Source organism: Pseudophryne corroboree, chromosome 2, assembly GCF_028390025.1.
Source record: "Pseudophryne corroboree isolate aPseCor3 chromosome 2, aPseCor3.hap2, whole genome shotgun sequence".
Classification (NCBI taxonomy): domain Eukaryota; kingdom Metazoa; phylum Chordata; class Amphibia; order Anura; family Myobatrachidae; genus Pseudophryne; species Pseudophryne corroboree.
In genome coordinates, this window is record NC_086445.1 from 680,322,010 (window position 1) to 680,346,328 (window position 24,319).

The window sequence follows — 24,319 nt, forward strand, 5'->3', positions numbered from 1 at the left end:
TGGGCGACCGCCGTGATGTTGTCTGACTGGATCAGTACCGGCTGGTTTTGAAGCAGGGGTTTTGCCTGACTTAGGGCATTGTAAATGGCCCTCAGCTCCAGAATATTTATGTGCAGGGAAGTCTCCTGACTTGACCATAGTCCTTGGAAGTTTCTTCCCTGTGTGACTGCCCCCCAGCCTCGAAGGCTGGCATCCGTGGTCACCAGGACCCAGTCCTGTATGCCGAATCTGCGGCCCTCTCGAAGATGAGCACTCTGCAGCCACCACAGCAGAGACACCCTGGTCCTTGGAGACAGGGTTATCAGCCGATGCATCTGAAGATGCGATCCGGACCACTTGTCCAACAGGTCCCACTGAAAGGTTCTTGCATGGAACCTGCCGAATGGAATTGCTTCGTAGGAAGCTACCATCTTTCCCAGGATCCGCGTGCAGTGATGGAATATTTAGAATCCAGCCGTGCTGTTGTAGCACCTCCCGAGATAGTGCTACCCCGACCAACAACTGCTCCCTGGACCTCGCCTTTATCAGGAGATCGTCCAAGTACGGGATAATTAAAACTCCCTTCTTTCGAAGGAGTATCATCATTTCGGCCATTACCTTGGTAAAGACTCTCGGAGCCGTGGATAGACCGAACGGCAACGTCTGGAATTGGTAATGACAATCCTGTACCACAAATCTGAGGTACTCCTGGTGAGGAGGGTAAATGGGGACATGCAGGTAAGCATCCCTGATGTCCAGTGATACCATGTAATCCCCCTCGTCCAGGCTTGCAATAACCGCCCTGAGCGATTCCATCTTGAACTTGAATTTTTTTATATACGTGTTCAAGGATTTTAAATTTAAAATGGGTCTCACCGAACCGTCCGGTTTCGGTACCACAAACATTGTGGAATAGTAACCCCGTCCTTGTTGAAGTAGGGGCACCTTTACTATCACCTGCTGGGAATACAGCTTGTGAATTGCCTCTAACACTGCCTCCCTGCCTGAGGGAGTTGTTGGCAAGGCAGATTTGAGGAAACGGCAGGGGGGAGAAGTCTCGAATTCCAGCTTGTACCCCTGAGATACTACTTGAAAGATCCAGGGATCCACCCGTGAGCGAGCCCACTGATCGCTGAAATTTTTGAGACGGGCCCCCACCGTACCTGGCTCCGCCTGTGGAGCCCCAGCGTCATGCTGTGGACTTAGAGGAAGCGGGGGAGGACTTTTGCTCCTGGGAACTGGCTGTATGCTGCAGCTTTTTCCCTCTACCTCTGCCTCTGGGCAGAAAGGACGCGCCTTTAACCCGCTTGCCCTTATTGGGCCGAAAGGACTGTACCTGATAATACGGTGCTTTTTTTGGCTGTGAGGGAACATGGGGTAAAAATGTAGACTTCCCAGCTGTTGCTGTGGAAACGAGGTCCGAGAGACCATCCCCGAACAACTCCTCACCCTTATAAGGCAAAACTTCCATGTGCCTTTTAGAATCTGCATCTCCTGTCCACTGCCGAGTCCATAACCCTCTCCTGGCAGAAATGGACATTGCACTTATTTTAGATGCCAGCCGGCAAATATCCCTCTGTGCATCCCTCATGTATAAGAGTGCGTCTTTAAAATGCTCTACGGTTAGCAATATAGTGTCCCTGTCTAGGGTATCAATATTTTCCGACAGGGAATCTGACCACGCAGCTGCAGCACTGCACATCCATGCTGAAGCAATAGCTGGTCTCAGTATAACACCTGTGTGTGTATATATAGACTTCAGGATAGCCTCCTGCTTTCTATCAGCAGATTCCTTCAGGGCGGCCGTATCCGGAGACGGTAGTGCCACCTTCTTTGACAAGCGTGTGAGCGCTTTATCCACCCTAGGGGATGTTTCCCAACGTGACCTATCCTCTGGCGGGAAAGGGCACGCCATTAGTAACCTCTTAGAAATTACCAGTTTCTTATCGGGGGAAGCCCACGCTTCTTCACACACTTCATTTAATTCCTCAGATGGAGGAAAAACAACTGTTCGTTTTTTCTCTCCAAACATAATACCCTTTTTTGTGGTACCCGGGGTAACATCAGAAATATGCAACACATTTTTCATTGCCTCAATCATATAACGTGTGGCCCTATTGGAAGATACATTAGTCTCATCGTCGTCGACACTGGATTCAGTATCCGTGTCGACATCTGTGTCTGCCATCTGAGGTAGCGGGCGTTTTAGAGCCCCTGATGGCTTTTGAGATGCCTGGGCAGGCACAGGCTGAGAAGCCGGCTGTCCCATATTTGGTATGTCGTCAAACCTTTTATGCAAGGAGTCGAAGCTGTCGCGTAATTCCTTCCACAGAACCATCCACTCAGGTGTCGACCCCGCAGGGGGTGACATCACATTTATCGGCATCTGCTCCGCCTCCACATAAGCCTAATCATCAAACATGTCGACACAGCCGTACCGACACACCGCATACACACAGGGAATGCTCTGACAGAGGACAGGACCCCACAAAGCCCTTTGGGGAGACAGAGAGAGAGTATGCCAACACACACCAGACCGCTATATAACACAGGGATCCCACTATAAATGAGTGTTTTTTCCCTTATAGCTGCTTATATTATATATATATATATATATATATATATATATATATATATATATATATATATATATATATATATTGCGCCTAAATTTAGTGCCCCCCCTCTCTTTTTTACCCTTATGTAGCTTGACACTGCAGGGGAGAGCCAGGGAGCGTCCTTCCAGCGCAGCTATGAGGGAAAAATGGTGCCAGTGTGCTGAAGGAGATGGCCCCGCCCCTTTTCCGGCGGACTTCTCCCGCTTTTTCTGGAATTCTGGCAGGGGTATTTTTACACCTATATAGCCTTCCTGACTATATATGGTGTAGATTTGCCAGCCAAGGTGTATTATATTGCCCTCAGGGCGCCCCCCCCCCCAGCGCCCTGCACCCATCAGTGACCGGAGTGTGAGGTGTGCATAAGGAGCAATGGCGCACAGCTGCAGTGCTGTGCGCTACCTTGTTGAAGACAGAAGTCTTCTGCCGCCGATTTTCCGGAACACTTCTTGCTTCTGGCTCTGTAAGGGGGCCGGCGGCGCGGCTCCGGGACCGAACGATCGAGGTCGGGTCCTGTGTTCGATCCCTCTGGAGCTAATGGTGTCCAGTAGCCTAAGAAGCCCAAGCTACCACCAGTTAGGTAGGTTCGCTTCTTCTCCCCTTAGTCCCTCGCTGGAGTGAGTCTGTTGCCAGCAGATCTCACTGTAAAATAAAAAACCTAAAATATACTTTCTTTCTAGGAGCTCAGGAGAGCCCCTAGTGTGCATCCAGCTCAGCCGGGCACAAGATTCTAACTGAAGTCTGGAGGAGGGTCATAGTGGGAGGAGCCAGTGCACACCAGTAGTCTAAAGCTTTCTTTCAGTTGTGCCCAGTCTCCTGCGGAGCCGCTATTCCCCATGGTCCTTATGGAGTCCCAGCATCCACTTAGGACGTCAGATAAAAAAAAAAAAAAGAAGGACTGCCCCAGCTACACGTCTATCTTTTTCTAAGCAAAAGATGTAGTTTTTTTACAATTTTGATTCGTGCAACCCTGACGGTGGCATACATAAACCATCAAGGCGGCACTCGAAGCCGCATGGCCATGATGGAAGAGTCAAAAATCCTTCTTGCCAGCAATATCGGCAGTGTTCCTCAGTTGCCAGGACGTGCACAACGGCGAGTGGAGTATTCATCCAGAAGTCTTACAACTCCTAGTGGACAAGTGGGGTCTACCAGATGTAGACCTGATGGCGTCTCGACACAATCACAAGGTTCTGGTCTTCGGATCAAGGACCAGGGATCGCCATGCAGCGTTCCTGGATGCACTGGCAATTCCATGGAACTTTCGGCTGCCTAACGTGTTCCCTCCAGTGTCACTCCTGCCCAGGGTACTACGGAAGTTCAAACAAGAAGGAGGAATACTACTTCTAGTCGTTTCAGCATTGGTTCTCAGACCTGCAGGGTCTATCGACAGAGCGTCCTCTTCTACTTCCCGAGTGCCCAGACCTCCTCGTACAGGGCCCTTGTCTTTATCCGGACCTGGCCAGGCTGGCTTTGACGGCCTGGCTTTTGAAGCATCACTCCTGAGAGTCAAAGGATTTTCCGAGGTGGTCATTCAAACTATGTTAAAAGCCTGTAAACCAGCTTCAACTCGGATTTATTACAGGGTCTGGAATTCTTACTTCACCTGGTGTGTTGATAAGAATTATGTTGCATACAGATTCAGAACTTCCAGAATTCTGGCTTTTCTGCAAAGAGGCCTGGACTTAGGCCTTCATCTGGCCTCCCTCAAGGTTCACATATCTGCCTTGTCGGTATGGTTTCAGAGAAAAATTGCATCTATATGTGGAAAAGACTGCTTCAATCAGGAGGTCAGATGCCCTTTTTGTCTTGTTGGGCTTTCACAAACGTGGCTGACCTGCGAATAAGCAAACCTTAGACAGATGGATTAGAATGGTGATTGCATAAGCTTATGCGCAGGCTGGACTCCCAGCTCCAGGTGCTATTAATGCCCATCCTACTCTGTCTGTTGGATCTTCTTGGGCGGCTCGCCGTGGCGCGTCACAGAACAATTGTGCAAGGTGGCTACGTGGTACTCAGTGAACATGCTCATCAGGTTCTATGACTTTGATACTTCCGCCTCCCAGGATGCTTCCTTTGGACGCCGAGTTCTCATACCCGCTAAGACGTGTCCTCTCCCTTGAGGAACTGCTTTAGGACATCACCGATGTTTCCCTGTGGAAACCAATGTAACCTGCTGCAGAAAAGGAGAGTTATGGTAGACGTATTATTGTTAACTCTCTTTCTGTAAGTTACATTGGGTTGCAGAGGGCGCCCACCCTGACGCACCTAGCTTCTATGGGTTTGTATGGCATTAGCCACTGGTCCCTTCTCCTGTCTGGAGAATGTGGTTCTATGTGACTAACATCTCCCTTCTCTCTTACTTGTTCCTGCATTGGACTAATTAACGAAACTGAGCTCACAGTGCCTGGAAGAGGGGTTATAGAGGAGGCCCCAATGCATCCTGGGATAGCCTAAAGCTTTAGCCTGTTGGTGCCTCTGGATCAAGATCCACTCTACCCTGTGGAACCCAATGTACCTCGCAGAAAGAGTTGGCAATGGTAAGTCTACCATAACTCTCCTTGTCTCCCCTATATAAATAAATATATACAACTCCCTTAGCAAACAGAGGCTGTACCCCAGTGTCAGGATATGCAGGATGTAAGACAAACAGGTGAATGTAATAGGAAACCACGCTCAGTCCTACAGTAAAGAGAGAAAAGAAGATTGCAACATTGTTAGCACACTGCCTGTAACTAAAGGTAGGTACAAACTGGCTGATATATCGGCCGTTATCTTGAATGGCCGATATATCACGGGTCCGTCATCCAGTGTGTACGGGCGATACTTCTGCGAAATCCGTCGTTCACAGACATATTGCGTCGGCCCCGCAGCACAGCCGACGTCCAATATATATCTACCGATATATTGGCGCGTCGCTGTGTGTGTACACATGCTGCGGCAGCCGATGGTGATTGACAGCTGAACTGGGCGGACGTGTGTACACGCCCACCCAGTTCATGACGTCAGTCCCCGACGGATCGGGCAGTGTGTATGCTCAACACACTGCCTGATCCGTCAATACATATATCTGCCGATCAATTGATCGGCAGATATATCTATCAGTGTGTACTGATGGTGTAGGAGCTTCCTTTTAAATGGCAAATATATATTGATTCACGTTTTTCGCATTTATTAAGATATTTACGGTTAATCACAAAATGAGTTGATATGTCCTTAAGAAAAATGTGCAGAGCTGGTCAGAATACTATATTTGCTGAATAATCTTGTTTTAAGGCATGACTTGTACAAGACAAATGCAACATTAAATGTATTGGAAATGTATCCAAAACGGACAAAGCAACACCAGATATATCCAAGGCTAATTGAGAAGAATAAAGAAAGAAATCTTTTGAGTTTATGTCCGAAAGACTGATAAACGAAACAATAACCATTTTCAAGGCTGTCCTAGTTGCCACTTCTAACATTGTATGACAATCGATGTATTTTCAAGACATACATGGTGTATTCTGATTGGCTAAATGTATTGGCAAGCATAAACCCTTTGTGTTCAAGCTATAAATAATAAAGCCATGACAGCCCCCGAGCAGGTCACTTATGATTTGCTTCGGTTACACATGAATTTGTGTCATCTTATCATTCATTGACCTCCAACCGGTTGCTAAGGGGAACAGCATTCTGACTGATGACTGAAGAGAGTTCATAATCAGACCTGAATAGGTTAACATACCCTATCATTTTGGGGATCTCGCCCGGGATATTCCAGCATCTCCTCCACTGGCAATAAATCCTCTCATCTTTCAGGAACCGCTGATAACAAAAAAAACCGGTAAGTGAGATTTATTGTCTAGATTTCTACCTGCTCACTTGAACTCAGCGCTTCTTGTGTAAATCAAGGGGAAGTCCAGTCGAGAAGGTCAGAGAATATCTTAAAGAGCCCAGCGTCAGTCAGAAGAAATTTTTTTCAAGGTACCATACATGTATGTTATATTGTTGAAGTATGTTATATTGTTGAAGTATGTTATATTGTTGAATTGTGGGTAAATAATTTCAGATAATTTGTCACAAGTGCACAGGGGGAATTAATCAAGTATGCAGAAAACTTTTAAATTGTGCAAGTACTAATGCATGTTTATTAAGAAAATAGAGCCGTTTTATAAAGGTGGCGCATGGCCAAGATATGTTCTAATGCTGATAACCAGTTTGAATTGATAAATAACCAAAGAGGTGTATGCAAATCTTGTACCTGTGTTGTTGTGTTAAGAAAATACAAAGGGTCTGTAGCACCAAGATTGCTGGCAATTACAGGCACTGAGGTCTCATTTGGTTATGTGGAAAATGATGATGAATTTTATTGTACAAAAGGTTGTCATTTTAAAAAAGAGAATTGTTGGAACATTACATTAAGAATGATTGATTTAACATCATAACCTATTGGCCTAGGAACCACATAATCCCAGGTCTAAGACCCATGTGCCGTGCAGCCTCAAACAGCTGCCGTGCACACAGATAACAGATATAGGATTTACTGTCATCCTTGTTTTTGTATCCTTACACTGTTATATGTACTCTGTCAAAATGCTTTAGAAAAGGTGGGGGGGGAGTCGGGTTGTCTGCTGAATAATGAAACTAGATTCTCCTACACACACTGATAGGTATTTCTCACATCCAAGCAGTCCCCGGTGTTAGCTGTTGCTTTCTGAAAAGAAACAAGCATTAAACTACAACAGGGATACTGATACAAGCAGGACTCCATATAGGCAGGGGGATAGACCCTTGGAGTAACTTAACAATAATATTAGGGACGCATCTCAGTGATCCAGAAGAAATAATCTATTATGCAGGTCTCACTTGGGGAGCAGTACTAACAGATCTTCCACAAAAGCAGGGAGGAAGGGGCAACACTACAACCCCAGTCATTTGTCCACAGACGGATTGAAGAAGCTCTTTAGGAAAATTTTCAAAAGAGCAGGCTTCCCGTCAGAGGGGACACTTGACCTAGAGACAACCCCAGTCATTTGTCCACAGACGGATTGAAGAAGCTCTTTAGGAAAATTTTCAAAAGAGCAGGCTTCCCGTCAGAGGGGACACTTGACCTAGAGACAACCCCAGTCATTTGTCCACAGACGGATTGAAGAAGCTCTTTAGGTAGAGATTCTTTAAAAGGAGATTTTAAGTCCCTCAAAAGGAGTTATTAAAATACCACATCAGGAGGGGTTCCGCGCACGTTCACCCAGGCATGGGAGCGCGGTCTGAAAAGATGTCAGGGCCCGACAAACCCGTGGATATTGTTAATGACAGGGAGGGTAATAAATCTCTGAAAGGAATTTCAAAAGAGCAGGCTTCCCGTCAGAAGGGACACTTGACCTAGAGAAATGGGAAAAATTTGCCTCCTGTAACAAAAGTTGGATAATTAAGCATAATAGTAGAGATCAAGCATCCATCTGGATCACTGTAGCAAAAGAATTAGGAGCAGAGAATAGAAGAAGAGATGAGGAAAATGATTTCCCCATTGTACCAGAGTACTCAATAGCACCACAACCAGTGTTAAACTCACTGCCTGTAATTGCAGCAACAGCACCTGCACACTATACCCCACCCCTATACCCAGACATGAATGCACACCAAGGTACCCCTAGTATGAACAGAATGCAATTACCTACAAGCTCACTAACAGTGAAATTAAAAAGATACGAGCAAGGAAAAGAGTGACGAATAATCAGCCCTATCTTAGAAGGATTTGTGGTTGAAAATCCGAATGATTTACCTGAGCTATGTGTACAGAGTATGCCCCAGTGTCCTGATACTTCATCACAAGAAACCCCAACAAGGTTAAAGCAAAGAAATTTTCTACCTAATGCTTCCCTCATGTTTAAACGAGTGGTAGACACCTGCAATCAAGCTGAGTCCAGTAAACAATTGTCCACAATCAGGAACTATAGGCGAAAGGGTGCAAATCAGGTGAAGAGGAGAAGCAAGGGGTCAAGACACAGCCTCTACAGCTTTTCATGCCCAGGTGCATAATGTACAGAATAAACTGACATATTTTCCAGAAAGATTGTGTCCGGTATGTCAGTTTTGCGTTCCAGAAGGATATGAACATTGCCCAAATTGTGGAAACTGGATTTCACACCATGAACCACCATGCCAAGATATCTATGCGACTAGAAATACTGAAAGACGGTCATCATTGCCTGTTTCTCTGTATCCAGCACAAGTACAGGGAATACGCAACCCAGATAATGCAGCCAGGACGAACGAACCATACATCGTACAGAGCCAACACCACAAACCATGGTATGGCAATGACCTCGCAAATATAGTTGCAGAGTCCCCAGATCCTAGATAAAACCCAATAGCAGTTTATGCCTATATGGAAAGAATTCAAACCATATGGACACCGGCATGGGTCGACTACCACCAGTTGTGTGAGGCTATACTAGGACCAGCAACTGCCCAAACAGTAAGCACCATGTTAAAAGCAGATGCAGTAGATGATTGCCCAGCCATAACGGACGTTCCGACAGAGAAAAATAGAACAACGTTTGAAAGTGGAAAGATGTACATGACAAGACTTAAGAGATGGTGTCATGCACAGACACTCAGGGCACCAGCAGCCCCAGACTTGAAACAGGAAAAGACTGAGTCCATCAGAACTTACTATGATAAAGTCACTATATGACACACAAGATGATAGAATATGAAGGTGTGCAACTCCTGTGTCGACAACAGTGTACTCAGTCACCACTGGCAGTTCGATAAAAGTGACTTTACCCACAGGAGACCCAAGGGTTTCAAGAGCTGTTTTTATGCACAACCAGATTCCTCTACATTTACTTACAGATCAAGCCATTGCAACGACTGGATTGGGAGGTTAAGCCCTACCCTTGCAAGAAAGCAAAGATGTAACCTGAAATACAAGCTGCTATACAAGACTATCTCTCACAGGAAAAGTAAGACAAAGAGGAACAACAACTCCCAGCATAAATATCATTATGTTAAACACCAGCCTGGGTGGACTTGGACTAAGAAAATGACATGCCAGCAGCAGTGAGAAAGAATATGCAAGTGAAGAAAGGACAAAGTATGAAGAATAATGAATGAATCATAAAGAGAGGTGATTGGAAAAAGAAAAGTTGAGAAACAATATGAAGGTTGCATGAAAGTTTGGAGACTAAAGGAAGTCTGCTTTAAGAAGGACAAAGAAAGACATCTGACAAGTGGTCAGTACTACCTGGCAAGATTACAGAGATAATGCCATGATTTAAAGCAACAGAAGCTCCGGGGTTTTAAAGCAAATAATAAGGAGCAAGACAGAAAAAGTTCCAGAAAACAAATGAATGATGCTTCTTCTGCCAATATGAAGTACAAGCTTCTTCAGGTACTCCCCAGTGAACATAATGTCTCCAGAAGAAACAGCAGAAGGTATGATTACAGTCACCTTGCCCACTGGAGAAATACGTTTGTGCCTAATGAATGCTGGAGCCGGCACACGCAGAAGACAGCAGAGGGAGATACCACAAGAACTGGTGATATCAGAAATTCTTAAAGGGACAGGAGATGAGAGAAATGCAGTCACCAATACCAGCCCAATTCTTGACCTTGGAGTACATGTCCAGTGACTTTGCTGAAGCACAATGTACTAAAGCTTATCCAAGGAGAATACAGTACACACCAGCAGAAGTTTAACTTTCCAGCAACTTATCAAAGGAAAGAACAAAAAGCCATCTAGAAGCAAGTTAAAACAGAAGTTCAGTATTGGCTCATTCCCGCAGTACCAGTTGTAGAAGAAAGGAAGCAATACTACTGGACCAGGATAGCTTTGTGGAGGGGCTATATCACCAAGTGATTTATCCACAAAACACACAGCTAAATACAGGATGTGAATGAACTGTTGATTGCCACCACCACCAAAAGAAGCACCAAGAAGGGGCAGTGTCCTTAGTGAAGTTTCTGGAAGACCAAGACTGCAGAGCCTCAGAAGGAGAAATTGCAGCTAGTCAAGCAAGAGTTAATCTTCCTAGGACACTCAAGGTACCAGACATCTAACAAAAGTGAAAAGGAAAAGATTCAGACTGCAAGCTAAGATGCCAACTAGTGTCAAGCAAGTCAGATGATCATTCCTGGGCCTAGTAGGACACTACAGAACACGGATACCTCTAGCACCAGTCTACATGCAAGCATTGTGTGACAACACTGAAAGGGAGGAGGGTCCGCATCCTACATACAGCAACAGATGAATTAGGCTATTGAACAGTTGGAAACAGCAGTTGCCTCATCTCAAGCCCTAGAACTACCTGACTATTAAAGAAGGAGGCCATATATAGAAGTCCTTATGCAAAATCATGGACTGAGGTGAAGACCAGTGGCCTACAACTTAAGCAACCTTGACAGCGGTAATCAAGGAGCACCTACCGGCATCAGAGCAGTAATAGCAGCAACAGTCCTAGAAGAGTATAAGAGCACAGGCATAGTGCTGAATCATGAACTTATCATCCAGGGTCCACATGCAGGTACAGAGAAGCTTCAACAAGCAAGAACCAAACACCTGTCAGTGGCAAGGCTGACCATGTATGAAGTAGCACTGCCAAAGTGCGTCAAGTAACCATCAGACGATGTATTACCCTCAACGCAGCAACCCTTTTCCAACATTAATCAATAAAGGTGTTGAATCTCAAGATTCAAAAGGAGGGAAAATCAGATTATCTACTGATGAATGGGAAAGCCAGAAGTTTCTAATATTCACTCACGAAGGTAAACAATATGGTGGGACACAATTACCCCAAGGGGGAGCCACCAGTCCATCAGATTTCTCAGAGGCAATGGCATTAATCCTGCAGAAATGGAGACCACACTTTACAGACACCCAGTTAGTTCAATATGTCGATGATCTGCTTATTGCTGCACAGACAGAAAAGAAGTGCAAAAAGGAAACAGTATCACTACTCATCTTTTTGGCAGAAGAAGATTGCAGAGTGTCAAAAGACAAGCTTCAGCTAGTACAGAAAAAAGTTGTCTTCTTAGGACACTGCATATCTCAAGGAACAAGGCATCTTACTGATAAAAGAACAAAAGCAATAACTCAAGCAAAAACCCCAAGAACATTAAAAGAAATCAGAGCTTTCCTGGGCCTTATTGGTTATTGCAGAGAATGGATACCCTCAGCCTCATTACTGATGCAACCCCTATATGAATTAATAAAAAAGGAGGCGTCAGCAGAAAACAGGGACACCATTGAAGAAGCAGTAAGACAACTAAAGCAAACCATAATAACAGCCCCAGCATTGGGATTGCCTGATTACACTGTGTATACAAGTACCTCACGCTGTAACAGAAATATTAAGTCAAGAAAATAGCAAGCATCTTTCTGCAGCCAGACTTACCAAATATGAAGTGATTGCCTAGCCTTCATGGAATTAGAGACTTTACCTCTCCCTAATGTCCAAGATACACCATTGGACAATCCAGACATGAACCTGTTCGTCGATGGATCAAGATATTATGATAATGGATCCCCAAGGACAGGATATGCAGTAACAACTGAAACTGAAGTCATAGACTCTGGAGCATTGCTACCAAGTATGTCAGCACAAGAAGCAGAACTCATAGCAATGACCAAAGCCTGCATACATGCTGAGAATATGACAGCCAACATCTATACGGATTCACGCTATGCTTGGGGGGGTGTCCCAAGATTACGCTGTTATATGGAAAAGTAGGGACTTCAAAAGTGCAAACGGAAAACCCATCAAACATGCCAGTTTGATTATGGAACTCTTCAGAGCATTGGAACTACCTAAAAGAATTGGAATAATCAAGGTACAAGCACATACTAAGAGCCAAACCATGGAAGCTAAAGGAAATGCATTTGCAGATGCAGAAGCCAAGAGAATTGCCTTACAATCAAAAGAACTTGAGCAAGTCTTAGTAGCTCAAGATGTGAAGCAAATGCCTAGTGAACAGGAGCTGATCAAAATTCAACAACAAGCATCACAAGGAGAAAAGGAGAAATGGAGACGATTGGGGGCAGAAGAAGATGAACATGGACTTTGGAAGTCAAGAGAATTGAAGTACTGTCTACCAGCAGCTCTATTTTCACCTATGTTACAAGTAGCTCATGGACAAGTACACCATTCAAAGGAAGCCATGGTGAATAGAGTACAAGAGCATTGGATAGCTCCAGGCTTCAATAAAGCTGCAACAAACTTTGTAGCAGGATGCTGGATCTGTGGAATTAGCAATCCAGGACAAAGAACCAAGACACCTCTAGGAACTATACCCAAAGCCTTTTACCCATTCCAGAGACTACAAATTGACTATATACAGTTGCCACGATGCGGTCCATATGAATATGTACTAGTAGCAACAGACATGTTCAGTCACTGGGCCGAAGCCTGGCCAGTGAGCAAAGCCACAGCAAAAACCACTGCAAAGAAACTGATAGCTGAAGTAGTATGTAGATTTGGGGTACCTGAGGTTATAGAATCAGATAGAGGTACACATTTCACGGGAGAAGTCATGCAGCACATAATGAAAGATTTGGGGATACAGCAGGCCTTCCACGTGCCTTACCGCCCCCAGGCGAGTGGGAGGGTGGAACGTTTGAACTTTGACCTTAAGCTAAAACTACAGAAAATGACAGAAACCAAAAGAACTTGGCCAGAATGCCTACCTATAGTCTTGTTCAATATTAGGACCACACCCATGAAACCTAGTAAACTGACTCCATATGAAATATTGTTTGGGTCAGCTCTAAGAACAGGTTGTTATTATCCACAACAATTACAACATAATCATGATGATTTTTACAGGTTATGTACAGGAGGTCTGTAAAACATTGACTAACCTCCATTGCCGAGTGTTTTCTTCCATTCCAGACCCAGAAGGATCAGCTACGCATAAGCTAAATCCAGGAGATTGGGTCTATTTAAAGAGACATGTGAGAAAGACCTTTGAACCAAGATATGATGGTCCATATCAAGTGCTGCTAACCATGTCTACCTTAAATTAAGATGAAAGGTCGTGATACTTGATTACATGCATCCCACTCAAAGAAGCTGACAGTGACTCTCCAGCCAGAAGAATGAAGTTGCTTATCCTTTGATTGTTGTTAGGGGAAATTCCCAAGGTTTGGACTATAAGTCCAGGGGACTGGTTTACTGAAAAAGAATGTTTCAGGCCTAGATAGTGTAGGTAGAATAGGGAGAAAAAGTGGAATCAAAAAGAAGGGAAATGATGGTGTAGGAGCTTCCTTTTAAATGGCAAATATATATTGATTCACGTTTTTCGCATTTATTAAGATATTTACTGTTAATCACAAAATGAGTTGATATGTCCTTAAGAAAAATGTGCAGAGCTGGTCAGAATACTATATTTGCTGAATAATCTTGTTTTAAGGCATGACTTGTACAAGACAAATGCAACATTAAATGTATTGGAAATGTATCCAAAACGGACAAAGCAACACCAGATATATCCAAGGCTAATTGAGAAGAATAAAGAAAGAAATCTTTTGAGTTTATGTCCGAAAGACTGATAAACGAAACAATAACCATTTTCAAGGCTGTCCTAGTTGCCACTTCTAACATTGTATGACAATCGATGTATTTTCAAGACATACATGGTGTATTCTGATTGGCTAAATGTATTGGCAAGCATAAACCCTTTGTGTTCAAGCTATAAATAATAAAGCCATGACGGCCCCCGAGCAGGTCCCTTATGATTTGCTTCGGTTACACATGAATTTGTGTCATCTTATCATTCATTGACCTCCAACCGGTTGCTAAGGGGAACAGCATTCTGACTGATGACTGAAGAGAGTTCATAATCAGACCTGAATAGGTTAACATACCCTATCAGTACCCACCTTTAGGGAGCCCGCCCTGTCATTAATTGACAGGGAAAAGCCTGCTCTCCTCTGGCTCCAGCCACCTCTACTCTGAATCAGCGCTAAGATTAAAGGGCTGCTGGATATAGCTTCAATAATAAACAGCCGCTACACCAAAACAGTACCTCTCCCCTTATTGGAGAGGGAAAGAGGAGTGAGTAAAGTAAGCCGCTGTGTTCCCCCTTCTACTGTGTGAACATGTACTCCCCACTGCCAAACGCTTCAGGACCGCGGCTGTCTGGAGTGAGTAGCAGCGCTTCTCTTATAAGTGCTGTTAATTCCTCTCCAGCGCACCAAGGAGAACCAGGGACCCAGACCTCACTTCTCACATAAGTGGAGAAGGGTTATCCTGAGGCCAAGAAACAAAAAGGAGAAAATAAATTAAATTAAATAAATCCAGGCTGGAGCTCAGCCAAGCGCGACCAGCTCCCTCTGCACAATTCTAAAACCGAGGGCTGATGGGGAATTGAGGGGGAGGAGCTTTCACACTTCTGTAAAATTTAAAGTGCAAGGCTCCATTTAATCACCCGTCTATATCCCAGTGTCAGCACGTTGCAATTTGTAAAGGCAACAATATGTGTATGTAGATCTAACAATATACTGTGATTTGGCACAGGGTGCTAGAATGAACTATACATATAGTTTTTATTCTTTTATATTATATATTCTTATAATAATATACAACACTTTGTTCACACACTTTGCATATACCTGCACAGTACATTCTTAGATCTACATACACACATTTAGACAAAGACGTTGTTTATTACCTTTGCACTTCAGTTGTTGAGGTTATAGGTTCATGCCATAAAATTGTTTGATGAAAAGCTTGATAGAGTTTACCTTTGAAGCGTACAGATTAGCTTTACCTGTATATCTGTACTTTTGCCTCAAAGGTCAATTTGATTGCATCAATTACTGGGATTACTGAATTATATAATATGTATAACAGTGGAGTTAAGAACTATACTCATATCACTTATCATATACCATCCCAAAGAAATCAGCTAACCTCCCCCATTTTCATGAAATCAATGGCTGGCGAATGTTCATAGAATCTGCATTTGTCATTAAACAGAGAGGCACACCAAGGCGATAAATACAAGTAAACAGATTATTACAGTCTGCTAAATTTATAGTGTAAAAATGTGGAAGTTTGTTAATTTTCAAACTCACAATCACACAGCATTTGTCATCTAGAGTTCCTCTTCCATAAATGTATCCATCACGCTCCTCTCCAGAGAATGGTGGCACTACCCAACCCTCATCTGGGGCTGGCACAACATCCAAATGGGCAAGGATCATGTATGGCATTAGACTCCGGTCCATGCCTTGAACCGTAAGAAGGTGACTGTATTCTGCTACCACTTCATGTTGAACAATATTTGAGGAGAACACCTGTGGAAAAACTAAGTTGGAAAGGAGAAAAGTGTCATTATCCACTGAGTTCAAAGTAGATGGTAGTCGGTATAATGACATCATCATTGTCATCTAGCAATTCCTTTGGCACTTGGCAACACTCTACTCAAACCCATTGTATTCCATGTCATATAATATCGCTTTCAGACTTTGTTATCCTCAGACTCAAAAAAAATAGCCCGACAACCTGTTCTTTTGGTTCATCCACCGATGCATAGATTACAGTGTTTAAATAAAAAAATCCACTATTCCAATAAGGCAAGTAGGTGATGGGCCCCCATTACAGACATTGATACTTAGGGCGGTATCCTATTACCCACAATAAATGTTGTTCGCGATTTTTCCCTTCTTTTTTTTTTGTTTACAGGCCATCCTATTAGATTGCCTGTAAAAAAAAAAAAAAAAAAAGCCCTTTCTCCTGAAAACACACAGGTTCAATGAAACCTGTGTGTTTTTTCGTGAAAAACAGCCCCGTTTTCGCTTGAAACCGGTGTTTCTGGGGATTTGGTTTCGCCTGCCAAAATTCCTGATAGCCACGGCGACCTGCAGTGTCCCATGCCGGCTGCTGCAGCCCAGGAGCCAGCACTCTGCACTGTGACCCCCAGTGGGGAAGCCGGAGCAGCGCCGTGACCTGCATCCCCCCGTTTCCCCGCCCCCGGTCACGACGGGGGGCATTTAATGTGACCGGTGGGGTCGGAGGTGAAGCGCTGCATCAGAAGATGTCAGAAGCCAGCTCCCGATGCAGTACAGAAAAGACCTGATAAGCCGCAGCTCGTACCGGCTTATCGGGGCTAATAGGATAGCCCTGGCCGGTTTCATAATGTACCGCGGGTAATAGGATACCACCCTTAATGTTTGTCTCTTGAAGAATACAGTTGTAGGGTGTACAGGACTTTTTTCCCTAGTGGTCATACTGTAAGTAGAGTGCAATTCAGCGTGTGCCCTCAGACTGGTGACCCTGAAGCAGACATTTGGCACTTAGGGCCTAATTCAGATCTGATCGCTGCTGTGCGTTTTCGCACTGCGGGCGATCAGATCTGAAATGCGCATGCACCACACTGTGCTGGCGCGTCGCATGGCTGCAACGAGCATTGGCGCCCTGCGACGGTTGGTGCGAGGATCTACTCGCACGGGCGTTCGCAAGAAGATTGACAGGAAGAGGTCGTTTGTGGGTGTCAAATGACCGTTTTCAAATGCAGACGGACTCCAGCGTTTTCAGGGAGGGTGTCTGACGTCAGCTCTTGCCCTGATCAGCAGGAATCCATCGCACAGGAAAAGTAAGTTCTGGGCTGCGCAGAGACCACACAAACGGATTTTTGTGCAGCTCTGCGACACAAACGAACGCACACCTGCACAGAGATTTAACTCTCCCCATGTAGGCGGCGACTATTTGATCGCAAGGCAGCAAAAACCACAGCCCAGCGATCAGATCTGAATGACCCCCTTAATATGGTCCTGTCATGTTATTTAATCATTTTGGCCTCCGGTAATATAAGTATTTGTATCCCTCTGATGAATTGCATCTCAAATATTACCTGAATCAAATATTTCAAAATCTCCTAGCATTGGTCAGTGTGTGCATTGCCAGGTTTTGGATGTGTCCAAGGCGCTAAGGGAGATGTACTAAGCCTTGGAAAGTGAAAGTGGAGAGAGATAAACCACCAGGCAATCAGCTCCTAACTGCCATGTTTAAAAATGACAGTTATGAGCTGATTGGTTGGTACTGTATCTCCATTCACTTTAACACTCTCCCAGGCTTAGTACATCTCCCCCTCTGACTTACATAGTTGGATAGTGCTGGTTAATTCTACAGTGGTTGATAGGCACCGGGCATACTGTTTTAGCAGGGCGCAGGTAAAAGGGCAGGGTGCATTTTGGCGGGCGCGGCCTCCTGCTAACAGAGCCTAGCATGAACACTAGTTATACATTCAATTTGCTGATCTATGTATTATTGCCATTTGAATGATATTTTGTGTTCTTTATATGCTCAAATTTAAAATTTCTAAATAAAGGAAATACTTAAAAAGGACCACTTGAGTGTAGTGCTGTAGCTCAGCATAGAGCACAAAGCAAAAACCGTCTTAGTAAACCATAACATATATACCAATGTTAAGAATCTTTTTATAGAAAAATCAAATTAGGTAAAGAACATGTGTACCCAAAGTGATTTTATTTAAAGAAAAAATATATATGTATTTTTTTTTTTTAAATCGGTCATCACCATCGGAACATTGTGCCCATAGGAAACATTTCAGCCATCGCGGCTTTCATTTTAAAAGCTGGGACAGCCTCCAGGTACACAGGGGGGTCGGGGGTCTATTTACACTTCCCCAGCGGCTGCTATTGTCTGCAACTGCTGGGTGGAGGATCCTGTCATGCTGCCTGATCAGCAATGATCAAACATATGAAAAACACTGGGGGAGGATGTGGGACGGTCCTTCTGAGAGCAGCAGCAGATTAAAGTTTCTCTTCCCTACAGCTGCAAACACTGTATATCTGACTGGTCGCATCCTGTGTGACCAGGTCAGATAAAGCACTTGCTGGCGTGGTCGCATCTGATGCGACTATGCCAGGCAAGTGGTTAAAAGAAATTTACAGCATGTCTGACACTAAAGCAATCTTATATTAGTGAATGCAATTTTCTAAGAATAATGAGTCAGGAGTCCTGACAGGTTCAGTATGATTTCCCGATGGACAGGATGCTGGCGGTCAGAATACCAACAGAGGTATCCTTTCCATCAGAATCCCCAAAGCCCCCTCTAAAAGTACCCTAACCCTCCTTCCCCCTACCCTAAAGGTGCATACACACGGTGAGATTTTGGCTATCTTCGATTTTGACTATGCGATATTGACTATGTGTACTTGCAATATTGGCTATACGCGATTTTGGCTATGGTCGATTTTGACTATACTTTAGTACTAGACGGCCAAAATTGACTTGCCTGCATAGTCTATCTAATCTTGTGATACCGACCACGCGGGACTGCACATCGGCATCGCAAGCCGTGTACAAACGGTGTGATATGTGCTACCTCTCCTTGCGATTTTGACTATCTAATCAAAATAGCAAGGTTATATCGCACCATGTGTATGCACCTTAACCCTCCCTTCCCCGCTGCCTAAACCTAACCCTCCCCATTTGATGCCTAACCCTAACCTCACCTTCTATGTGCCTAAACCTAACCCTGCCTCCCCGGTCCCTAACCCCCCTTTTCCTGCCTAATCCTAACCTACCCCGCACCCCACCCCCGCGGCAGCTGTCAGGACGATCAGATACTGGCTGTTGGTATTGTGATGTAGATATGCTGTATGGCATTGGTATGTAAATGGCAGGATTGCGTCCTCCTACGGGATCCCGGCGTCGGTATATCGACCGCTGGGATCCTGTCCATCGGGAAACTAACTGCTTCCCCTTCTCAGGGCCATCCCAGGAATATAAGGGACCTAGGCTGATAGCTGAGGGTCCCCTCTTTCCAGGGGTACCAGATTTTTTAAAATCGGCCCTGGGGAACCGGAGATATCTGACTTCAAAGTAGTGGTCCCCATCCAAGACTGTTAATTGCTCTTCCCAGCCAGATATCTTGGGTTCTGGCTGACTTACAGTTTCTCTGAGGGTATAATCCAAAAGCTGGGACTCTCTCCTTTTGGTGGACACTGGCAGCTTGTCTCTACTTTGCCCAGAACCAGAGATATCAGCCTTCCAGCATCCGGTCCCTGCTCCAGCTCCACACACCTAATATGCAGTTTCATATTTTCATTGGTGGATTGCTCTGACTCCTGAACTCTGATCCCCAAGTACACAGAACCTCCTGAAAGGTGGGACTCTCTAGTGTTTTATCACATTCAAAGCTAAGAAATCTATTTCCAGGAACTGGAGATATCTTCAGTCAAGCAATCTGCCCTCCCACCAGAAAATTATAAATATTAAGCCCACTCCACTATCCACCCCTCCCCTGCGTATTAAACACTCCCTACCCCCCCTGGAAGTCATGTACCATGGCTTCTTCATTTAGCTCAATGCCCCCTTCTACAGTTTAGCCCCATCTGTGCAGTAAAGGAGTAATTAGCAGAAATTACTGCTCCAGGTCCTACATGCTGAGCGGAAGATAGAACACCCTCTACTGCCTGCGGGACATCAAAGCAGCCACTGATAGCACCCTCCACCTCTACCGCTGGAGGGTGGGTAGGGGGGCCCAGTGCATTGCTGTGCCCGGGGGCCTACACTGCTGTTAAGATGGCCCTGCCCCTTCTGACCCTTCCCAGTACACAAGGACCAGAGCAATAATCTCAGTTGCCATCATGGGGGTCAAGTTAATTAAACCAAGCCATTACTGGCAAGGAAAGTTTCCTGTTTTTTTTATGGTTATGGCAGGTGCTTGGTTGGGATGCGGTAGACTTATTTTTAAAGTACTGTATATTAAATAAGATGGATATATAAAATAGGGGTAATATTTTTACTGTAATTAATTTAATTAATGTTATTATTGTGAATTATCCCAATATCCTACATATGTCATATGAGAACCAAGATTAATTGAAATTCGGGAAAAAAATGTGTATACACATTCAGTTTGACAATAATTTATACAGAAATCATAAAAAAGGAGGCAGCCCTGAGCTTTAACGCACAGGGCTCTTCAACCCCTTTTTATCACCCTTTCAGGTAATAACACATAAAATCCGGGATAAGTTCCCAGACCAACAATGTGTGTTAACACTGCCACAGCTCCTGAAAACTGGCTATTTATCTGTGATTTGTTTTTGGATCTTTTCAGATGCAAAAAGAAATCCTGGTTAAGTGCAGGCTGTGGGCTGTCTTTAGGAACTCAAGGGGGGTACACATGGAGAGATCCGTTCTTAAAAACTAAGCAATCTGACTAGATTGCTTAGAAGTTAAGCACGGAGCTCTTCGTGTGTGTGCCCCCCAGCGATAGCGATGCGCAGCCCTGCACGTCGCCATCACAGGTGCTAGATTGGCCTACATGAAGGCACAATCTAGCACATCGCTCATTTCACTGCGGCTAATTGCATTCCCCCAATATACTGTATATTATTAGACCTTTCTGTCCTTGTAAAAATAGGATTTTAATTACCTACCGGTAAATCCTTTTCTCGTAGTCCATAGAGGATGCTGGAGTTCACATCAGTACCATGGGGTATAGACTGGTCCACTAGGAGCCACTGGCACTTTAAGAGTTTGAGAGTGTGGGCTGGCTCTTCCCTCTATGCCCCTCCTACCACACTCAGTCTAGAAACTGTGCCTGAGGAGACAGACAACTGCGAGAGAAGGATTTTACACAGATAGTGGCGAGATTCACACCAGCTCACACACAAGGCAAACCAAGCTAACTAGCTTGAAACATCAGCAACGGCTGAACAAGATTACTTACCAATTAACAAAACAGTACTTAACCAAGAACTAAGCAGTACTGAACTAAGTAACCACTGCAGGATCACGAAGCGCTGGGCGCCGGTAGGTAATTAAAATCCTATTTTCTCTTACGTCCTAGAGGATGCTGGGGTCCACATTAGTATCATGGGGATGTACCAAAGATCCCAGAATGGGAGGGTGCGGAGGCTCCTGTAGAACCGATTGGCCTCTGAAGACCTGAAGTTTGGTCAAAGTATCAAACTTCTAGAACTTCGCAAACGTGTTCGACCCAGACCAAGTAGCCGCTCAGCAAAGCCGAGACACCCTGAGCAGCCGCCCAGGAAGACCCCACCTTACGAGTAGAGTGGGCCTTAACAGACGTAGGACATGGCAATCCTGCCATAGAATACGCATGCTGAATAGTGAACCTGATCCAGCGAGATATCGTCTGCTTAGAAGCAGGACACCCAAGTTTCTTGGGATCATACAGGACAAACAGAAAGTCCGATTTTCTGTGACGAGCTGTCCTCATCACATAGATTTTTAAAGCCCTTACCACATCCAAGGACTTTGATGAAATTGAGGAGTCAGTAGCCACTGGCACCACAATAGGTTGGTTAATATGAAATGCCGACACAACCTTCGGAAGGAACTGCGGACGAGTCCAGAGCTAAGCTCTATCTTCATGGAAGATCAAGTAGGGGCTCTTACAAGACAAAGACCCCAGCTCCGACACACGTCTAGCTAAGGCCAACAAAGTGACAGGCTTCCATGTGAGAAACTTGACCTCAACCTCCTGTAGAGGATCGAAACAATCCGATTGAAGAAACTGCAGCACCACGTTAAGATTCCATGGTGCTGTAGGCGGCACAAAGGGAGACTGGATGTGCAAAACCCGTTTCAAAAAGGTCTGAACCTCCGGGAGGGAAGCCAACTGTTTCTGGAAGAAAATAGATAGGATCCGTAAAAGTCCAGATTTTGGCCCTAACCTCAGGCCCATATCCACACCTGCTTGCAGGAAGAGGAGAAACCGTCTCAGTTGAAACTCCACCGTAAGAAACTTCTTGGACTTACACCAAGATACATATTTTTTCCAAATACGATGGTAATGTTTAGACGTTACTCCTTTCCTAGCCTGTATCAGGGTAGAATAACCTTGTTCGGAATGCCCTTCCGAGCTAATATCTGGCGTTCAACCTCCATGCCGTCAAACGTAGCCGCGGTAAGTCTTGATAAGCAAACGGCCACTGCTGCAGCAGGTTCTCCCGAAGAGGAAGAGGCCTCAGCTCTTCTAGCAGTAGATCCAGAAGATCCGCGTACCAAGCCCTTCTTGGCCAGTCCGGAGCAATGAGGATCGCCTGAACTCTTGTTCTCCTTGTGAGTTTTAGAACTCTTGGAATGAGTGGAAGTCGAGGAAACACATATGCCGACTGGAACACTCACGGAGTCACTAGGGCGCCCAGTGCCACGGCTTGCGGGTCCCTCGACCTGGAACAATGCCGCCAAAGCTTCTTGTTGAGACGAGAGGCCATCATGTCTATTTGAGGTACACACCAAAGATCTGTTACCTCCGTGAACACCTCCGGATGGAGTCCACACTCTCCTGGATGGAGATCGTGTCTGCTGAGGAAGTTCGCTTCCCAGTTGTCTACTCCCGGAATGAAGATTGCTGACAGCGCCAACGCGTGCTTTTCTGCCCAGAGGATGATTCTTGTTACCTCTGACATTGCAGCTCTACTCTTCGTTACGCCCTGTCGGTTTATGTAAGCCACTGTCGTTAAATAGTTCGACTGCACTTGAATGGCTCGATCTCGCAGAAGATGAGCTGTTTGGAGAAGACAGTTGTAGACGGCTCTTAGTTTCAGAATGTTTATTGGTAGGCCGGCTTCCAGACTTGACCACCTTCCTTGGAAGGTCTCCCCTTGAGTGACTGTGCCCCAGCCCCGGAGACTTGCATCCGTGTTTAGAAGGATCCAGTCCTGAATCCCGAACCTGCGGCCCTCCAGAAGGTGAGGTAATTGTAGCCACCAGAGGAGTGAAATCCTGGCCTTTGGCGACAGACGTATTCTCTGGTGCATGTGCAGATGAGATCCCGACCACTTGTCCAGGAAATCCAGTTGGAAGGGTCGAGCATGAAACCTCCCATACTGCAGAGCCTCGTAAGAGGCCACCATTTTCCCCAGAAGTCGAATGCACTGATTAACCGACACCCGGGCTGGCTTCAGGACATCCAGGACCATTGCTTGCATCACCAAAGCTTTTTCCTCCGGGAGAAACACCCTCTGCACTTCCGTGTCAAGGATCATTCCCAGAAAGGACAACCTCCTGGTCGGCTCCAAACGTGATTTTGGAAGATTCAGGATCCAACCGTGTTCCCTGAGTAGGTGGGTAGTGAGAACAATAGACTAACAGCTTCTCCTTGGACGATGCCTTTATCAGTAGATTGCCCAGATACGGAATTATGTTCACCCTCTGTCTGCGGAGGAGAACCATCATCTCTGCCATCACCTTGGTGAATACCCTCGGTGCTGTGGACAGGCCGAATGGCAGGGCCTGGAACTGAAAATGACTGTTTAACAGTGCGAATTGCAGAAAAGCTTGATGCAGCGGCCAAATCGGAACGTGGAGGTACGCATCCATGATATCCAGGAATTCACCCTCCTCCAGACCTGATATCACCGCCCTCAGGAGACTCCATTTTGAATTTGAACTCCCTCAGAAAGGGGTTTAGCGATTTTAAGTTCAAGATGGGCCTGACCGAACCATCCACGGTACCACGAAAAGGTTCGAATAGTAACCTTTGTTTTGCAAATGGGGAGGAACTGGTACAGTGACCTCTGACTCCACCAACTTCTGGATGGCTTCCTGTAGGATAGCCCTGTCTGCCGGCAAAGCTGGCAAGCCTGATTTAAAGAATCGGTGAGGAGGGATATCTTGAATCGCCAGCCTGTATCCCTGGGACACAATATCTTGCACCCAGTGATCCAGGCCGGACGACACCCAGATGTGGCTGAAATGCCCGAGTTTCGCCCCCACCGGCCCCACCTC

At 45.3% G+C, this 24,319-nt stretch overlaps 1 protein-coding gene across 1 annotated transcript in view; it reads right to left on the minus strand.

Moving 5' to 3' along the window:
* PM20D1 (peptidase M20 domain containing 1) overlaps positions 1-24,319 on the minus strand; it is a 238,998-nt gene that overhangs the window by 162,254 nt on the left and 52,425 nt on the right. Inside the window, exon 3 of the mRNA XM_063955155.1 lies at positions 15,658-15,890. Coding sequence (XP_063811225.1) covers positions 15,658-15,890 — 233 coding nt within the window. The remainder of the gene's footprint in view (positions 1-15,657; positions 15,891-24,319) is intronic.